This window comes from Schistocerca nitens, chromosome 4 (genome assembly GCF_023898315.1).
Source record: "Schistocerca nitens isolate TAMUIC-IGC-003100 chromosome 4, iqSchNite1.1, whole genome shotgun sequence".
NCBI lineage: Eukaryota > Metazoa > Arthropoda > Insecta > Orthoptera > Acrididae > Schistocerca > Schistocerca nitens.
The window spans coordinates 419133939-419153199 of record NC_064617.1 but is presented as its reverse complement, the minus strand read 5'-3'; the positions used below and the strand labels follow the sequence as shown (position 1 = coordinate 419153199).

At 45.8% G+C, this 19261-nt stretch overlaps 1 protein-coding gene across 1 annotated transcript in view; it reads right to left on the bottom strand.

The window, feature by feature from the left end:
• Positions 1–19261, bottom strand: part of LOC126251616 (metabotropic glutamate receptor 4-like) — an 868913-nt gene that overhangs the window by 495890 nt on the left and 353762 nt on the right. Inside the window, exon 3 of the mRNA XM_049952156.1 lies at positions 1140–1284. Coding sequence (XP_049808113.1) covers positions 1140–1284 — 145 coding nt within the window. The remainder of the gene's footprint in view (positions 1–1139; positions 1285–19261) is intronic.

Below are 19261 nucleotides of genomic sequence, written 5' to 3'. Positions count from 1 at the left end.
CTAACTGTCATCTTCAAGTCCATCGAGACGGCAATAGATTGGTGAGCATATTGTGCAACACTAGGTCGTTACGTGGAAGTTAACCATTTTATAAGGGTACACCTACGCCACAGAGCTTTTAGATACCAATAACGAATATAGGTTCTTTCCGTTGTAGTTTGCACGACCAATAACTACATGGTAAATTTCAGATTCTTGGGGTTTATTCACATCACTGAGGGGATGTGCAGCTTGAATTCATCATCCTTTCCTGGATATCGTAATCGTGCTGATTAACAACAAATGTTCAAATGTGTGTGAAATCTTGTGGGACTTAACTGCTAAGGCCATCAGTCCCTAAGCTTACACACTATTTAACCTAAATTATCCTAAGGACAAACACACACACACCCATGCCCGAGGGAGGACTCGAACCCCCGCCGGGATCAGCCGCACAGTCCACGACTGCAGCGCCCCTGACCGCTCGGCTAATCCCACGCAGCGCTGATTAACAGATTTATATTGTCAATCCGTTGGTTTTATTGTGTGGAAAAGCGAACTTTTTTAAATAAATGACCGCTTCATTTTGACTTGAATTTCATTTGTGGTACGTAGTGCTCCCTCCATCTCGTTTTCATTATCAATTTTTAAAAAATATGATTATTAATTGATTTTGTAGCAGTTCCTCACCTTTCGATCTCATGCTATGGCCAAATTACCGGTAGCGTATTTCGATTGTGTTAAGTGTATCAACATTAGGTCTAAAGAGGTGTGTCTGAGTCTATATAGTCTCTGATTCCGGTAACGATGTCTAAATTCACACACATGAGGTATTACAGCTTGCAGTAGTTACTGATTTACATGGTAATCTACGTTCCCACATACTTTCTGCGCTTGCTTCGGTGTAACCCTCGTATAACTACTGTGACATTATATTAACTTCTTTCTACGAAGGCCGCTTCTTCCGATTCTTGCACAGATAATAAATGTGACACCATAGCTGGCAGTCAACAGTCAACCGAAAAAAGTGCTGAAGAATGATAAAAAAAAGAATTATGATTGAGAATACCGAGACGAATAAGTTGTGCTGTGTGTTATACAAAATGTGGCTTGCGGCCTTGGGTCACGCACCTCTGCTATCCACGGTTGAGCATACTCACCCCTGGCCCGCGGCTTGGTGAGCAGCTTGTTGACGATGCTGTCGTAGCCGGCCTCTTCAGCGACGCCAGAGTCCTTCACCAGCTTCTCCTTGACGGCGATGCAGATGTTGTGGCGAGCCAACAACGTTTCCAGCTCTTCGAACGCCTGTAACAATAAGAGCATTTATGCGTTACATCTGCTGAATACGAATTACGCCTTAACCCCTGTAGACGAGCTCAACAAAGAGGTGATACTCTAGCAGACATATTCGTCTCGAGAGAATCAGCAGCTATAGTGATATTCAAAATAATTATCATTTATAGTTGAGTCTTATTTGTACATTTTTTAAAAATTAAATGACATGTTTCTACCACTCTGGATCATCTTCAGATCTAAGTAGCTGCGTCAGCAACCCGACTTTCCTATTCAGAACTTCGTATAAGAGTACTCTGATACCAAGTTCCGAACAGACGAGACGAAACTACTTAGATCTGAAGATGATCCAGAGTGGTCGAAACATGTCATTTAATTTTAAAAAAAATATGTGCACCTCAGAGTGAATGATAAATGAGGATCGTTTTAAATTTGTGACGCTTTGTATCCACTGCAGTATTTGTGTAAAGAAGCATTTTTGGACATTCGGCACACGTCGCAGATTTGCAATACTTCGGGTTGCAAGTAGAGGAAATGACACAGTGCTGTTGTCGTTTATTGAACTACTTCAGCAGTTGCAATTAGAGAGCTCTGTATAGCGCGAACGTATTTATTTCAGCAGTTGATATTTATTATTATTGATATTAGGCTGGTAAGTTAAGGTCTTTAAAGACAAAATTATATGATATAAATAGTTTTTGCTATATCTGGATAAAAATTATGATAGCTGACATTCAAAAAAAGAGCGAGCGTATTTTTTTAAATGCTACAAATACATTAACATAGCCACTGACAAAAAGGTTTTGCTTTTGTTGAAAATTAATGCTGCAACATTCCACGGAAAGGAGAAGAACGTGTTATTTAGCCTTCATTAATTGCGAATCTCTCACCCAGCGCGAAGTCCGAAGCGGTTAGAAAAATGCGCAGGTGATTACTGCGTATAAGAATAGTAACTACAGACCAATATCCTTAATTTTGGTTTGCTGCAGAATTCTTGAACATTCTCAGTAATAAATTTCCTCGGGTCCGGAAAGCTTCTGTCCACGCATCAGCACGGATTTAAAAAGCATTGCTACTGCGAGACTCAGCTTCCTCTTTTCTCTGACGATATCCTGCGCCCCATGCATGAAGCGCAGTAGACAGGTTCGGTATTCCTAGATTTTCGGAAAGCCTTTGACATCCTGCCCACTGCAGATTGCTGACCAAGGTCTGAGCTTGAGGAATAGGTTCCCAGATATGAGAGTGGCTCGAAGACTTCTTAAGTAACAGAGCCCAGTACGTGGTACTCGATGGTGAGTGATCTTCAGAGACGAGGCTTTCTTCAGAAATGCTCCAGGGAAGTGCGATAGGACTACTCTTGTTCTCTATATACATAAATAACATGACGGATAGGTAAGCAGCAATTTGAGGATGTTTGCTGAAGGCTGTGTGTCCACTTGGATGACGTCGTAGAGTGACTTAGGAGGAGACAAGAAAACTTAGACAAAATTTCTAGTTGTTGTGATAAGTAGGGTCGTCCTCTAAATGTAGAAAAAAATGTAGTTTAATGCAAGTGAGTAGGAAAAACGATCTCGTAATTTTCGAACACAGCGTTAGCACAGTGCTGCTTCACACAGTCACGTCGATTAAATACCTAGCCGTAACTTTCTTCAGAATAAAAGTCAGTCGTCAGTTGCAAATATATTTTTATTACGCTTTAACGGTTACGACAAAATTAATTTGTCATCTTCAGAGGCTTTGTACTGGTTTAGCAGATGTCAATATCGTCTTCACAAAACTATAATGACATTGTATGTCCAGAAATGTACATATTATATGTGAATATTGTAAACACAAATCGTCAATTTACAGTAATTAAATCACGTCTAGAAGTAATTGAGTGTGTAATTGCAGCGAAGCCATGGGGAAATCCGTTTTGTAAGCTTCTCGGTCTATATTACTACTTGCTCGTGTGTAGTTGCAGATACAGAGGACGAGAATCATACGGAAGAACATGAGCAATTTCTTCCGTCGTTTTTGAGTCTATCAATGTACCGGCAGTCCATGAATAATGCGAAAAAGAGCTAATTTAAGAAATTGTGATACTCGTCATAACGGGACAGATTATGCCCATCCTAAACAACGAAACTTGTAATAAGAAATATGATGCACCTCTCTTATTTGGCAACAATACTCAGAACATTCTTGATCGTCAGTGATGGAAACTGCTAAAGACAATAGGCATGTCTTTTAAAATACCAGTTATGTGTATTTTATATCAAAAAGCGTAAGAAACAGTAATATAGTAACACTTGTCATTATCAGGTGATGGAAATAAGTGACCTTACGTATTTATAAAACTTTAAACAAATTTTATTAAAGCTGTTAATTGTCTTGATGACATAAAATGTATTACTTTACAATCAACTGCTAGTTTCGATTGTAAAACAGCCATCTTGAGATATCTCACCTGAAGGTGGTCGTTTAATAACAAAGATTAGTAATCACTTGTAAAGTAATGTATTTTATGCGATGAAGACCATTAAAACTTTTTATACAATTTTTTACAGTTCTACGAATGCAAATATAGAATTTATATTTTTTTGTATTTATTACTTAAAAGTTATGTCCATAAAACATCAAAATTCTTACAGTGATACCCCCGTTGGTCGCCACTTCCGCTTACAGCAGTATCTGGATTAAGAATGGACACCTCGCGAAGAGTCTGGTGCACAACGAAAAGCCTTGCAGGTAACTGTAGACCCCTGTAGGGTCTAAGAGAAAACGTCACGGATGCACAAATCGAGGTCTGTGAATCTTGTCGCGGACAGCAGACGTTTTCTGCAGCTTTAAAAAATCGAGAACTTGTCGAGAATTCAGGTACCCCCACAGGCAACGGGATGGAGCATAGACTCAAAGCGCCAAGAATTCGCAGAGGGAGGCGTGCAAAACTGAAGAACTGAGGAAGCAGTCAGCGTGCTTAAAAAGGATGTTTTGTGGATAGTAAGGATGCTCAATTTCTTAGACTTTCCTGGCATTTCTGTGACATCTCGTTGAATCGGGTGTACTGCCGGTGGTCTGCGTTTATCTAACTCAATATTTCGACGCCGTACCTCGGCGTCTTCATCAGGTGCTTCCTGTGACTGAACGACAGGCTGACCATGTCCCGTATTTATGTATGGGTGGTGTCTGGCGTTCCCTACGCCGTCCGCTCCCACTGCGACCGTGTCGGTTGGTCTCCAGATGTTCCGTCTTCCGTTCGCGCCTGCTTCCGCGGTTTTCCCCGGTGGCGGCCGTTTCATGGCGTACTCTACTAGGTCCGCGCCCGCCAGGGCATTCCTAGCACTTCGACAGGCTGCGTTTGCTGTTGGTGACCGTTCCGACTTTCTCCAGCGCCCCCGTCATTCTCCTGGTCTTGTGTTTTCTTCCGTTGTTTTGTAATATGTCCAAAGCCGGGTTCCACGCCGTGCTGAGTAGGTATCCAGCTTCCCGGTTTATCAAGTTCTGTGTCATCTTGTTTTCGATCGATTCAGTGATGACGCTGTCCCAAAATTTGGGGGTCTGAGATAAGATCCTGGTTTTATCATAATTCATGGTGTGCTCAAGTCCAAGAAATTTTCTGCTATTGCCGATTTAGTGGCTTGTCATAGCCTGGTATGCCTCTGGTGCTCTTTACATCTTATATCAACGGTCCTGGTGGTCTGGCCAATGTAAGACATACCGCATTCACATGATATATGGTAGATACCAGGTTTTCTCAATCCCAGAACATCCTTAACCGTTCCAAGAAGAGCCCTGATCTTCTTTGGTGGACGGAACACACTCTTGATATTGTGATTTTTCAGTATTCTGCTAATCTTAGCAGATATAGGTCCTGCATACGGAAGAAATGCTACCCTCCTGGTCTCTTCTTCTAGTTCTTCTCCCTTAGTATCATGTCGTCTGGAGGGATGTAGCGCCTTGCAGATGCCCCTTGTTGAGTATCCGTTGTCTACGAACACTTGGTGTAGGTCTTCTAACTCCGCTGCCAAGCTGTCTGAGTCGGACAGTGTTTTGGCTCGGTGAACAAGTGTTCTCAGCACCCCATTCTTCTGTGCCAGATGATGGCAGCTGTAAGCCTGTAGGTATAAGTCGGTGTGTGTAGATTTTCTACACACACTATGGCCTAATGTGCCGTCTGTCATCCTTTTCACCAGGACATAAAGGAAAGGAAGTTGACCATTATTTTCTAGTTCCAATGTGAAGTTAATGCTGGGGTGTCTCGAGTTCAGATGGTCAAGAAACTCCTGCAGTTTTTCCCGACCATGTAGATAGATGACAAACGTGTCATCAACGTACCTATAGAAACAGGTCGGCTTGTAGCCAGTGATTGTAAGTGCCTCATCCTCGAATCTCTCCATAAACAGATTTGCCACTACCAGAGATAAGGGACTACCCATCGCCACTCCTTCAGTCTGTTCATAAAATTGGCCTCCACATACGAAATAGGTCAACGTTAAGCTATGCTTGAAAAGGGTGCAACACAGCTCCAAGAAATTTTTCAATGATTAAATTGAATGTGTCCTGAAGTGGTATCCTAGTGAACAGAGACCCAATATAGAAGCAGACCATGATGTCTTTGTCAGAGATTCGTAGGTTTTTCAGACGTTCCACGAAGTCTGATGAGTTGCGGATGTGGTGGATGCACTTTCCCACACACGGTGCTAACATCTTCTTAAGGTGGATGGCTGTAGGATAGGTGGTTGCACCAATATTGATTACGATAGGACGCAACGATACACTCTCTTTATGGACCTTGGGCAATCCACATAATCTAAATGATACTGGTGCCTTAGCTTTCAGTTGCTTGACAACCTTCTCAGGCCATCCTGTTACCTTGAGCAGAGCTCTGGTTTTCCTGTCCACTCTATCGGTGGGGTAGTTCTCTAGTGGAGAAGATCAGGACGCTTCTTGGAAAGGTGAAGGATGATGTGGGATTGAGAAACCTTGTTATCTACCATACACCATGTGAATGCGGTATGTCTTACGTTGGCCAGACCACCAGGACCATTGATATAAGATGTAAAGAGCACCAGAGGCATACCAGGCTACGACAAGCCACTAAATAGGCAATAGCAGAACATTGCTTGGACTTGAGCACACCATGAATTATGATAAAACAAGGATCTTATCTCAGACCCCCAAATTTTGGGACAGCGTCATCACTGAATCGATCTAAATCAAGATGACAGAGAACTTGATAAATCGGGAAGCTGGATACCTACTCAGCACTTTGTGGAACCCGGCTTTGGGCCTATTACAAAAACAACGGAAGAAACCACAAAACCAGGAGAGTGGCAGGGAGAAAGTTGGAACGGTCACCAACAGCAAATGCAGCCTGTCGACAGTGCTAGGAACGCGCCTGGCTGGCGCGGACCTTGTAGGGTACGCCATGAAACGGCCGCCACCGGGGAACCAGCGGAAGCGGGCGTAAACGGAAGACGGAACATCAGGCGACCAGCCGACATGGTCGCAGCGGGAGCGGACGGCGTAAGGAACGCTAGACACCGTCCAGACATAAATACGGGACACGGTCAGCCTGTCGTTCAGAGATCGTCCGGAGAGGAGCTCAGAGATGGCACACAGTGCTGAAAGCGACGCTGAAGCGAAGGGTGTGGAGGATCCACGATCGGCAAAGCTTGCTCTGTTGACGGTCCCATCCGGCCTCCCAACCGAGATTGACCGGCTGTGTGGCCCGGAATTGAGGTGGCTGATTTCCTGGGACTAGAAACGAGCGTAGAGTGGCGAATCGTCGCCCGGCGGAGCTTGCTCCGTCGGCGGCCCTATCCGACCCTCTGCTTACGACGGACAAGCCAGTGAAGAAACAGAGGGAGGAAGGAAGGGAAATGAGACGGCGTTATGCGGTCAATGACTCGGCAGAGGCCGCAAGTAGCGGGGGAAGTCGCCACCCGGTTATATCGGCGGATACGGTCTGTCCGCTACCTGGCTCAGGGAAGACGACAGATGATGAAGACGCAAAAGCACGAGACAAAGCTGATGGATCGGGAAGCTGTAATGCGACTTCGACCTCGGTCGAGGAAGCTAGTTGCGGGGGGTGTCACCAGCCGGGGCGTAATATATTACCGGTGGCCACACCCTGTCCGCAACCTACAGCAACCCGTTTCGAGAAAGGGAACAAGAAGAAACGGAAGCGCACTATTACTATCGCAGGAGGCATGCTCTCCTACACAGTAACACGCGCACTCGATGTGAGCGGACCGAAGAACGCCACCGCCAAGATCAAGACACCCGAAAGGGTAACATCACCCACCGAAGACCCAGTCTCCTGGCCTGAAGTCGGGTCACGAAAGCAGATAAAAGACGTCTTCGCGGACACCATTCAATGGACGACCCAGTTCATGCTGGGGAACGACGAAGAGGAAGCTGAAGACGCGGAGGATATGGAAGTGGAGGAAAGTCGCACTAGGACGTTCCCGGCGGAAACGAGTCCGGAAAGCTACCGGAAACGTGCGACTAACGCCGCTCCCACCACCGCACCGACGCTGCAATCGCGAAGAAAGGCGTCGTCGAAAGGGTGCAAAGCCCCTGAGACGACCACTGACGCGGGTGGATTTCAAATACCCAAACGCAAGAGGATTGGAAGAGCTGTACAGTTGGCCACTACTGCAGGCGTGGCCGTTGAAAACCGGTTTGTTGAGCTCTATGGGAAGGAGGAGGAGACAGCAGACCAGCAGCAGAGAAGCAAGGGGCCCCCGCCAGCACCCATCATGGTGAAATGGCCGGGCTTCTTTAAAGAAATAGAACAGGCGATCCTCGCGGTAGTCAAGAACAACTTTACTACGAAGACACCAAGTCACGATATGTACAGAATCGTGACGCGAACCGCGGAAGACTACAAAAGTGTTACTCACTCACTCACGTGAGATCAACCAAATGCGCCACGCCATACAGTACGCGGCCGCGGAACACAGGAACAGGGACTGGGCTGGGAGGATAGCGATCCTGAACATCGCAGACGGCCTGCTTGGCAAGCAACCAAGCAGTTCCTTCGCAGGAGGCAACGAGTCCTGCCGCTACACGTCGGACAGCATGCAGTGTCCGAGCCTGACGCCAAAGCTGTGGTACTGGCAGATACCTTAGCGGCCACCTTCACGCTAGTTGAAGAAGTAGATAACGACAGTATCCGATTGGTGGAAGGTAGGCTCCGTGTATACCTCGCGGCAGAAGATCCTGAGGACTTCATCGAACCCACAACGGAAGAAGAAGTTCAACGGCAGCTACTGCACCTCGACCCACGCAAAACGGGTGGGTGCGATAACGTCGGCGGCGCAATCCTGAAGGAGGTCCCCTCAGAGACTGTGAAACTACTCACGAAGATGTTCAACACCAACCTTAGAACCGGCCTCTACCCCTCCACTTGGAAACATGCGGAGGTAGTGGCGATCCCTAAGGCCGGCAAAGACAACAGACTGGCCCAAAATTACCGGCCCATCAGCCAGCTACCTATGGCCTCAAAGGTATTTGAGTGAATCTATGTCAGGAGACTGTGCTATCACGTCGGAGAAGAAGGCTTGCTTCCCGACGAGCAGCTCGGCTTCAGGAGGGGGCACTGGACAACACACCACCTGATGCGACTAGTGGAGCAGGCGATGGGGGCGCTGGAGAAGAGGGAGTACCTTTCGGGCGGTACTTCTAGACGTTTCCCGCGCCTTCTACAGCGTGTAGCACGACGGACTAGTCTACAAGTTACTAGTACAGGGAGTTCCGGTGACAGACGCCCACCTGATCCACTCCTAACTGGCGAGACGTACCTTCCATGTGAAGACAGAAGATGGGACCTCAACAGCATGGGAAATAGCCACCGGAGTCCCACAGGGCTCAACGTTGGGGCCCCTCTTGTATACCCTATTCATAGCGGACATACCGCGAACGAAACGCGTGCAGACAGAGCTGTATGCCGATGATACAGCCATGTACTCACATCTGATGCGAGAAAGACTACAAATAGCCTGCAACGAGCTAGGAGCTTGGGCCACCAAGTGGCGGCTCGAGTTAAATAAGTAAGAGCCAGGCTGTGATCTTCAAGAGGAAACGTACACTTGAAGCTCTGCCACCAATCTTCATCCTGGGAGGCCCCATCCCATGGTGGAACACCAGCCGCTACCTGGGGGTCACACTGGAGCGGCGCCTTACGTGGAAAACGCACCTCACCGAAATACGGGGTAAGGCGCTTGACAGAATGTGCCTGCTCTAACCCTTCCTCAATTCCACGACCACACTGTCTCCACACTGCGGAAAGATGCTGTATCTGGCTGTATCAGGTCCGTGCTGGAATACGCCGCGGTGGTGTGAGGGAATGCCGCCGAGACTCATATCAGCAGTCTCCAAAAGATCCAGAACAGGTGCCTGAGACTGGCACTACATCTTCCGCGTGACTTCAGCACGGCCGAACTACATCGGCTAACGGGCGTGCCGATGCTGAAGGACCGCTGCAAGCAGCCGGCGAGACTCTTCTATGCCGACACGAGAAGATCTACGAAACCTCTCATCAGGAGTCTGGGAAACCAGATTCACTGGCGAGAGACAACGTGATGGCCGGACTTGCTAAGAGAGTAGCAACGCTACTCGTGCTCAAGAGGAAGGAAAAGGAAGAATGTCAAACCAGAAGAAATAAACCAGGACGCGATGAGCTGAAAATCAATCAGAGGAAGAAGAACGAAAATCAGCTAGACCTCCTAACCCTTCAACCTAACGAAGCTGCAGCTTCGAGATGACACAAAGCAAGCCTGTCATTCAGTCACAGGAATCACTTGTTGAAGGCGCCGAGGTACGACGTCGAAATATTGTATAAGGTAAACGGAGCCCACTGGTAGTACACCCAATTAAACGAGATGTCAGTAAGGAGGCTGTTTATAAATCACGAACCCTGACAGATTCTTAGGTGAAGCACAAATATAAAACCGTCCAGGCCTCACGCAGAGATAGCCATTACAAAGTAGTGTTGTATGGCTCTTTACACGGCAGCTCAGGAATGTAGAAAAACATCGGAACAATATGTGACCAATGCTGGGAACAGCCTTGACAGTGAAACATAAGAAAGATGCCAGTTCTCAAGTCACACACTAACCCACGCAAGGTAGAACAATTGTACCCTGCACTGGGAGGTCTGGTCATCAAACGGCAATCAGTCTTTGGTCGGCACTGCTTATTTAGTCCGCTAATGACAGGGCTGAAAGGAGGAAAAGTTCAAAGAGTCTATGAGCTAAGGAGAGGGATGGAAGTGAGAGTCGGTGAGACAGAATGAAAGTAAGAAGACGTGGGGGCTCTTCCATCGGTGCCTACATCCCCCTCCCGACATCGTTGCTCCGGTTAAGGCAACGCACGGGACCACATCGAGACAGTACCCGGGTCTGATGGGGCGGCCGATGAGAGCTGCCGACTCGCCGCCGCTTCCACGAGGCGCCGTACTGACCCAGCATCTGTTGCCGACATCAAAACACGACGAATGACCAAGAAGAATGGTGAGATTATTCATTCTGCCTTCCTTCTCCTTAAAAGGTGAATCGTGTCCATGCCCAATTAAATAGGTCCCGGGATTTGTAATTTTATGTAGAAAAGCATAGTAGCAGAAGTTCATATTTTATATTCTAATCATCCAAGCAATCTGTTCCATTCGCTTATCAAACCTTTCATCTCACAGCCTTTAGCTGTGTGAGTTCCGTTGATTACCGATGACACTTACTCATTGCCACCGACGGTGAGGAAATATAATTAATAATTTGCAAGTCATTTTATGCAAGAGATTAAAGAATTCACTATTCGCAAAAATATTAAATCTCCCGTCCCGCCTAGCAGAGTCTAAGCACCCTCCACACAGAGATGGTTCCTCTTGATGCAGTAAGTTGCTTCCAATAGCTGGATTTCGGCACACAAGGTTGACATCCCTTCGCACGTATCTCACTATGTCAGGCGGTAGTTCAACTGCCCTATGTCGCCATGTTGTTGCGGGGCTACTGAGTTACAATATGTTTTCCACTGAGGGAGCTGTTGTTGCTGCTACAAGTGTCACTGTGAGCAAGCCCAAACTATGGAAAAGCAAGAATTTGTGTCACCCAATAAGCGGTTCCCTCTTACGTTTTGTAGTTTTCCATTGTCTTTACGGGACAAACGCTCAATTTCTGTTGTATGTCACAGACGTCCTCTGTTCAATCCTGAAACGATCCTTTTAACAGAGGGAGACGTCATAAACAACATGTAACTGTAAAACAGAGTGCATCTGTGGCTCTGAGGAAGGTACTAAATGATTTTCTTTGTTTAAAACACATAGACAATTTGCACTAGAGTTGTAATAATTTGTTTGTAATAATCGGAAGTATGTCAATCAACAAACAATCTACTATAACAAAAGTTTTATCGTTATTGCAGCTTTCAACAACATAGACAAATAATGATCCTCATATGATCAGAATTTGCTAATGATCATTCGCGATTCGATTTATAGACTGTGCTGAGAGTGCCACTGCGTGTGTGTGTGTGTGTGTGTGTGCGCGCGAGCGCTATCGTATTCCATTTCTGAGGAAAGTAGGAGGATCAGAGCGTCCTCTTTCTCTACTCACTTTTTTCCCCTGTTGTCGCAAAGCGCCAAAATCCCAATTAGGTATTTTAAAGCGTCAATGTCTTTAATTTGTGTCTTATAAGGTGTGGGAAATGCCGGAAATATTAGCCCACTCTAATATTCTAAAACTATTTTTTCCGTGGTCAGATAGGCACAGACGTTTCTTACTGTACTTTATGCTAATTATTAAAAGCAGGCGGTAACAACAGTTCTGCTGGCTTTGACGGTATGTACCGAATCTGCGCGTGAAGGCAGTAAGCAGTCACTGAAATCATTAGGGGCAAGCAGCTCACTGCAGCGGCGATTCGCCTCATAAGCTACGCCATGGTTACAGTGAACTTGTAACAGGACACTACTTGTTCTTATGCGTCTCCTCACGTCAATACTATTTTTTCTATTTCTGATACATTTTAATCAGTAGTAAATATGCAATAGTTACACGAAATAGCCAATTTCTAATTCACGCCGTATTTCATTAAAATTTATTATTCACACAATAATTTTGGGACTACTGATGAAAGTGTGGTATGGACGGTGACCTCGTCGACAGCACATGGCGCGCCTCATTTTCCTTCGTGGCAGACCATACATTTCATCCTTGCACTAGTGCGCCCCGCGAACCCCGCTCTCTCCAGCGTTCGCCGTCTCCGATGACTGGCGCCTAGGATGCCAGCAGAGGACACCGTCTTCGCATCACGCACTCCATTCACTTGTCCCGTCGGCAAGCCTTTTTTACTCGAGTTCCACTCCCGATCTCGGCAGTCTAGCGGTGAGAATACATCGATATAGCACCACGCTACGAATCTTAACAGCTAGCCAGTGCCTGTAGATTATAAATGCTGCAAGTGAAACAGTTTGTGTAAAGGACAGTTCAGACATTGATTTATCGCAGCACGAGAAAAGGACTCATAGCATCACCAAAGTTATTTATTTATCATTTTTTCAACTTGTACATACACTCCTGGAAATTGAAATAAGAACACCGTGAATTCATTGTCCCAGGAAGGGGAAACTTTATTGACACATTCCTGGGGTCAGATACATCACATGATCACACTGACAGAACCACAGGCACATAGACACAGGCAACAGAGCATGCACAATGTCGGCACTAGTACAGTGTATATCCACCTTTCGCAGCAATGCAGGCTGCTATTCTCCCATGGAGACGATCGTAGAGATGCTGGATGTAGTCCTGTGGAACGGCTTGCCATGCCATTTCCACCTGGCGCCTCAGTTGGACCAGCGTTCGTGCTGGACGTGCAGACCGCGTGAGACGACGCTTCATCCAGTCCCAAACATGCTCAATGGGGGTCAGATCCGGAAATCTTGCTGGCCAGGGTAGTTGACTTACACCGTCTAGAGCACGTTGGGTGGCACGGGATACATGCGGACGTGCATTGTCCTGTTGGAACAGCAAGTTCCCTTGCCGGTCTAGGAATGGTAGAACGATGGGTTCGACGACGGTTTGGATGTACCGTGCACTATTCAGTGTCCCCTCGACGATCACCAGTGGTGTACGGCCAGTGTAGGAGATCGCTCCCCACACCATGATGCCGGGTGTTGGCCCTGTGTGCCTCCGTCGTATGCAGTCCTGATTGTGGCGCTCACCTGCACGGCGCCAAACACGCATACGACCATCATTGGCACCAAGGCAGAAGCGACTCTCATCGCTGAAAACGACACGTCTCCATTCGTCCCTCCATTCACGCCTGTCGCGACACCACTGGAGGCGGGCTGCACGATGTTGGGGCGTGAGCGGAAGACGGCCTAACGGTGTGCGGGACCGTAGCCCAGCTTCATGGAGACGGTTGCGAATGGTCCTCGCCGATACCCCAGGAGCAACAGTGTCCCTAATTTGCTGGGAAGTGGCGGTGCGGTCCCCTACGGCACTGCGTAGGATCCTACGGTCTTGGCGTGCATCCGTGCGTCGCTGCGGTCCGGTCCCAGGTCGACGGGCACGTGCACCTTCCGCCGACCACTGGCGACAACATCGATGTACTGTGGAGACCTCACGCCCCACGTGTTGAGCAATTCGGCGGTACGTCCACCCGGCCTCCCGCATGCCCACTATACGCCCTCGCTCAAAGTCCGTCAACTGCACATACGGTTCACGTCCACGCTGTCGCGGCATGCTACCAGTGTTAAAGTCTGCGATGGAGCTCCGTATGCCACGGCAAACTGGCTGACACTGACGGCGGCGGTGCACAAATGCTGCGCAGCTAGCGCCATTCGACGGCCAACACCGCGGTTCCTGGTGTGTCCGCTGTGCCGTGCGTGTGATCATTGCTTGTACAGCCCTCTCGCAGTGTCCGGAGCAAGTATGGTGGGTCTGACACACCGGTGTCAATGTGTTCTTTTTTCCATTTCCAGGAGTGTATTATAAGTAAATGTATTAATATTTTATTAATTGCGCAGAGGTCTGATGTGTTATACCATACCGTAAACTACGGACTCAATGAAAAGTGTATTTGGTTTTCTATGGATACATTTTCATTAAAGATAGATTAGAAATTAGCTACACATACGAACCGCTTGAAGATGAAATTTTCTATGAGCAACAAGCAAGGGCACCGATACGAAATTTTGTAGGGGCGGGGGTCAGGTCTGGGGATATGGAGTTATTTTAATATTGTGGAAACAGATTGGTGACTTTAAAAGACCCATACTAAAGTTTGAGTTCCAACCCTGTTAAAAACTTAGGTAATACCACCTTTTAAATAATTTTCTTGTAAAATTTTTTTACTAAACTGCATTTTTTCCTTTCACTGAGAGATAGGGCTGGAGGGGAGGGCGCCCCTGGAAACATGTGGTTTGTTTCTAAATTGATGCAGCTCATTTAGAAGTCTTCAGTCTCCTCTTCATAATCATGTTTCAGGAGTTAAGAGAATTCGAAAATTTTTATGCTCCAAAATGCTCCAATCATGTACTTATTTCCAAAATTCAGTTCAATAATTTCCAAATCCTGAAATGCAAGTTGAAATTTTCACTAAATTAATTGTTAATTTGCCGCGCGGGATTAGCCGAGCGGTCTCAGGCGCTGCAGTCATGGACTGTGCGGCTGGTCCCGGCGGCGGTTCGAGTCCTCCCTCGGGCATGGGTGTGTGTGTTTGTCCTTAGGATAATTTAGGTTAAGTAGTGTGTAAGCTTAGGGACTGATGACCTTAGCAGTCCCATAAGATTTCACACACATTTGAACATTTTTTAAAATTGTTAATTTGACAACTAATTCAATCAGAAAATTATATTATTCGAAACTTTTTGCTGGGCTTTGGCAATCCCAGTGCATCTTAAAGCAACCCAAATAAAGTATACGCTTTATGTGATGCCTGAGTTACACCCGGCATTTACAGTGTTCCAATAATTTACGGAAATTCAACTGCGTGACGTCGTCGGCAACCGCCGGTATTTCGACATGTGCGCACCCTGCAGTTTGGCCTTGAAAACGACAGGGTCTGCACCTTTCGAAAGATCGACCGCAATCAACGATGTCGCCTGGCTGGATTCCCCTAAGTTATCTGAATATGTAGCTATTATTTTTGCCATTTTCTTCTTCTAATAGTCTTAGTTAAACAAACTTATGCCACTGTCCGCTGTGCGACTGTTCCCGTTTAACTTTTGCGTCATTTATACCGTTTAGTAACATTTAATAAGATTATATTTTACCAAATTTTGGATATTACGCAGGTCTGTCAATAGACGCCACCTTCCAAGAGTTAAATTGTAATTATCTGTGTGTATCAGAGCCCGGGTGAAAAACGTAAACCTCACGAAATTTGCAGTCTATGGTTTGCTATCATTACGTAAAGATGAGGTAGTTATATGAGTCAGACATTATGTAAATTTTCATTTCAGTTTATTTTATTTAATCCTGATCTACTCATTGAACTGGAAACATCGCATACTTATCAGCCAGTTAGCGGCGATTTTTTTAAACATAGTGCCAATAAGTTTGTCAGCCATGTAAAGGAATATGTTCATCTGCCAGCAATAAACTTTACGAATGTTTCTTAATTAGTGTAACCTACTTATCTGATTCAGATAATCAGATGCGTGCACATTAGAAAGCTGATCATCAGACCCATTTATAGCAGGAGGGCAATTTACATGAGAGATTGTGAGACACGAGAGGTGAAGATCCTGAAAATGTTAGTAACGCCTAAGACGATGTTCCGGGGAATTCGTAATGTTCAATGTACAGCGGTTCATCTCACAATATATGGATGCAGTGTGTGATGTATGAAAGAACCCTGAAGGAGCCTAATCGCCGTGCATCCGTGCTCTCTTCAACACGTGTGCATGCGTGTTTCCGTCCACACTCACTGACACGCACTCTTTTCCAACGTTCAAGATGTCCCCTTTTCCTGCAGTAAGTTTAGTCGTAGAAAGTCTTGTTCAGATACAAAGCTAAAATAGTACAAAGAAGCGCATGTACCAGGGTGAGACATGTGTGCCGGCCGGGGTGGCCGAGCGGTTCTAGGCGCTACAGTCTGGAGCTGCGCGACCGCTACCGTCGCAGGTTCGAATCCTGGCTCGGGCATGGATGTTTGTGATGTCCTTAGGTTAGTTAGGTTTAAGTAGTTCTAAGTTCTAGTGTACTGGTGACCTCAGAAGTTAAGTCCCGTAGTGCTCAGAGCCATTTGGACCATCTCATTTGAGACACGTGTTCTGTGTCGCAGTGCACTTGTGTGTTGGTGAAAGGGAGAAACATTGTAAGTAGTATGCTGTTTAAAAACTTTACTCGTATGTCAGCGAGTGATTTCAAGCAAATTAACCGACTTGTAATATTTGTGACTGATGTGCCCCCGTGGAAAAATTATGGCCCAAATGGTTGGAAAGAACGATTGCTTGGGCTGATGTAATGCAAACTGCATTTTTCTCCTTAAAATATGACGTCAGTTGTTGATGTTTCCTTGTAAGTGGTCGCCATCGCCTGACTCACCAGCTGGTCTCCGATTATCCTGAACTGAATTGGAGCGGCCTGCAAGTTTCTAGCCGGCAGTGGTGGCCGAGCGGTTCTAGGCGCTCAGTCCGGAACCGCGCGACTGCTACGGTCGCAGGTTCGAATCCTGCCTCGGGCATGGATGTGTGTGATGTCCTTAGGTTAGTTAGGTTTAAGTAGTTCTAAGTTCTAGGGGACTGATGACCACAGATGTTAAGTCCCATAGTGCTCAGAGCCATTTGAACCATTTTTTGCAAGTTTCTACCAACCGCCACTGGTCGCAGGCAACAGACGCCAGCTGCTGTCCTTAGTGTTAAAAGAGGAACCTGGCTTATTTTGGAGTGTGTGTCTTTTATTGTTTTAAACGGATAAAAGATCATTGGAGAAGGGAAGGTTATTTGTTCATTTTCGAGGTGGATAACTTTTGTTCAAAAGCAGTGATGTAGGCTTAAGGAAGAAGTCCTAGTTTTTATGGAAGACGACCCTTGTTTGTGCTTGAAGAGGTGTAATGTTTTGCGGTAGATAGGAACGCTGATCTGAACGAACAGACTCGTTTATTTTAGACAAAGAAGAGGAGACTTGTTTGGAGAAATGTTTGTTTTAGAATAGGGGGCCTGTTTAGAAGAGTAGGTATGTTGTGAAAGAGTAATGTTCGTTTCTTTAGTAGAGGATACTATTTGCATTGCATTAGGAGTGTTGTTTGTTTCAGAAGAAGTGACATGGTTGTGTGTTGACACACAGATTTTTCTCTTCGTTTCAAAGAGGAACTGTGGCTGTTACCCCTTAACAATATGGGAAAACAATAGAAAAATAACAAACAAAATAAAAACGAAGAAAGAAGTCCGTAGGTCATTTGCCCCTGACAGTTAGAGTCTGTGCAGGATACGATGGGCGATACTCACTCCCCATCGCACCCCCCTCAGATTTAGTTATAAGTGGGCACAGTGGGTAGGCCTTGAAAAACTGAACACAGATCAATCGAGAAAACAGGAAGAAGTTGTGTGTAACTATGAAAAAAATAAGCAAAATGTACAAACTGAGTAGCCCATGTGCAAGTAGTCATTCCGCAGCTGCTCACGCTAACCACGGGACCACGGCGCTCCTGAGCCCAAACTGTCCTTGATGTTGCCTATCTTGCGCATGGACTACTCAGTTTGTATATTTTGCTTATTTTTTTCATAGTTCCACACAACTTCTTCCTGTTTTCTCGATTGATCTGTGTTCAGTTTTTCAAGGCCTATCCACTGTACCAAATTATAATTAAATCTGAGGGGGGTGCGATGGGAGGTTCCCTTGTCAGTGCCCGGTCTTCGTCCAAAGCGCTGGGCGAATTCACTCGTCTTTTCGGAAGGGGGGGGGGGGGAGGGGGGCGACGCTGTCTGTGACCTTTCGGCAAGGCGGCAACGACGAATCGAGATGCACTCCCTATAGTCTTTCTCAAAGGATTTTACACAAACTACTTGCAGCTTTAAGTGTCAGGTTTATTAAGATGTGTCCATAATTGCGTTAATGGGCATATTTATAGCGATATTTGCGTGGAAGTAAGACATTTCGCGAAATTGGAAAAAGTTTACTATGAAGAGTAGGAGTTGCTATGAATTTGCGTTTGGTGCATATTACATAATATGTTGCTGTGTATGAAATTTAGCTAACATATTGAATTTATCTTTATACTTGGGTGGAGGTCTCTATCTGTCACCAATGTAAAGAAAATTGATCTGATGTAGCGCACTCATTAGCGATCGCGCCGCGCCAGCGATAAAGCCAGAAATATTCGCAACATTCCTCATATTTCATAAACAGTTTGAGATATCGAAATCAGATTTAGAAAAATGATGGCACAGAAAGAGGAGAGTAATTTATCATATGGTTATTATGAAAAACATTATCTACGGGATATTCCACTAACTAAAGGCTTTTTCGATTAAAGAATTTTATTTTTAAGGGCCATCGATAGCTGGTGAAAGAATAAATGCTATGAGTTTTGGAACAACAGAAGTGAAGTATTACACGTTTATTTTGTTCCGAGGATGTTCTTTTTCATAAGACGCTGACCTTACTTTTCCTCGGTTTCTCACTTAATAAACTTAATAAACCACTGTTTCAGAATTATCTCACAATTGCGTCTGCACAAAATGTTAGTTAGGTGAGACTGTGTAATCTCTGCTATGTTTTGGCAAAAGAAACAAAATTTAACTCAATTTTCGCCTCTCGTAAGACGCCTCTGCAAGTTACAAATGTTAACAAGCCAGGCAAAAATAAATCGCTGCATTTTCAGCGGAATTCTTTTTAGATACCGGTAGTAACGAAAGCAGAAGTAAGAGTTTTTTTTTAATTGTCACCACGCAAGTGTGGGTGTGGAGGGGCCTGCGTAATATTTACAAAAAATGCGAGTGTAGGGTTCAGTTTAGCACCTTCTCTCCAGCGTTCGGTGTTTCCCCTTCAGCACCTGC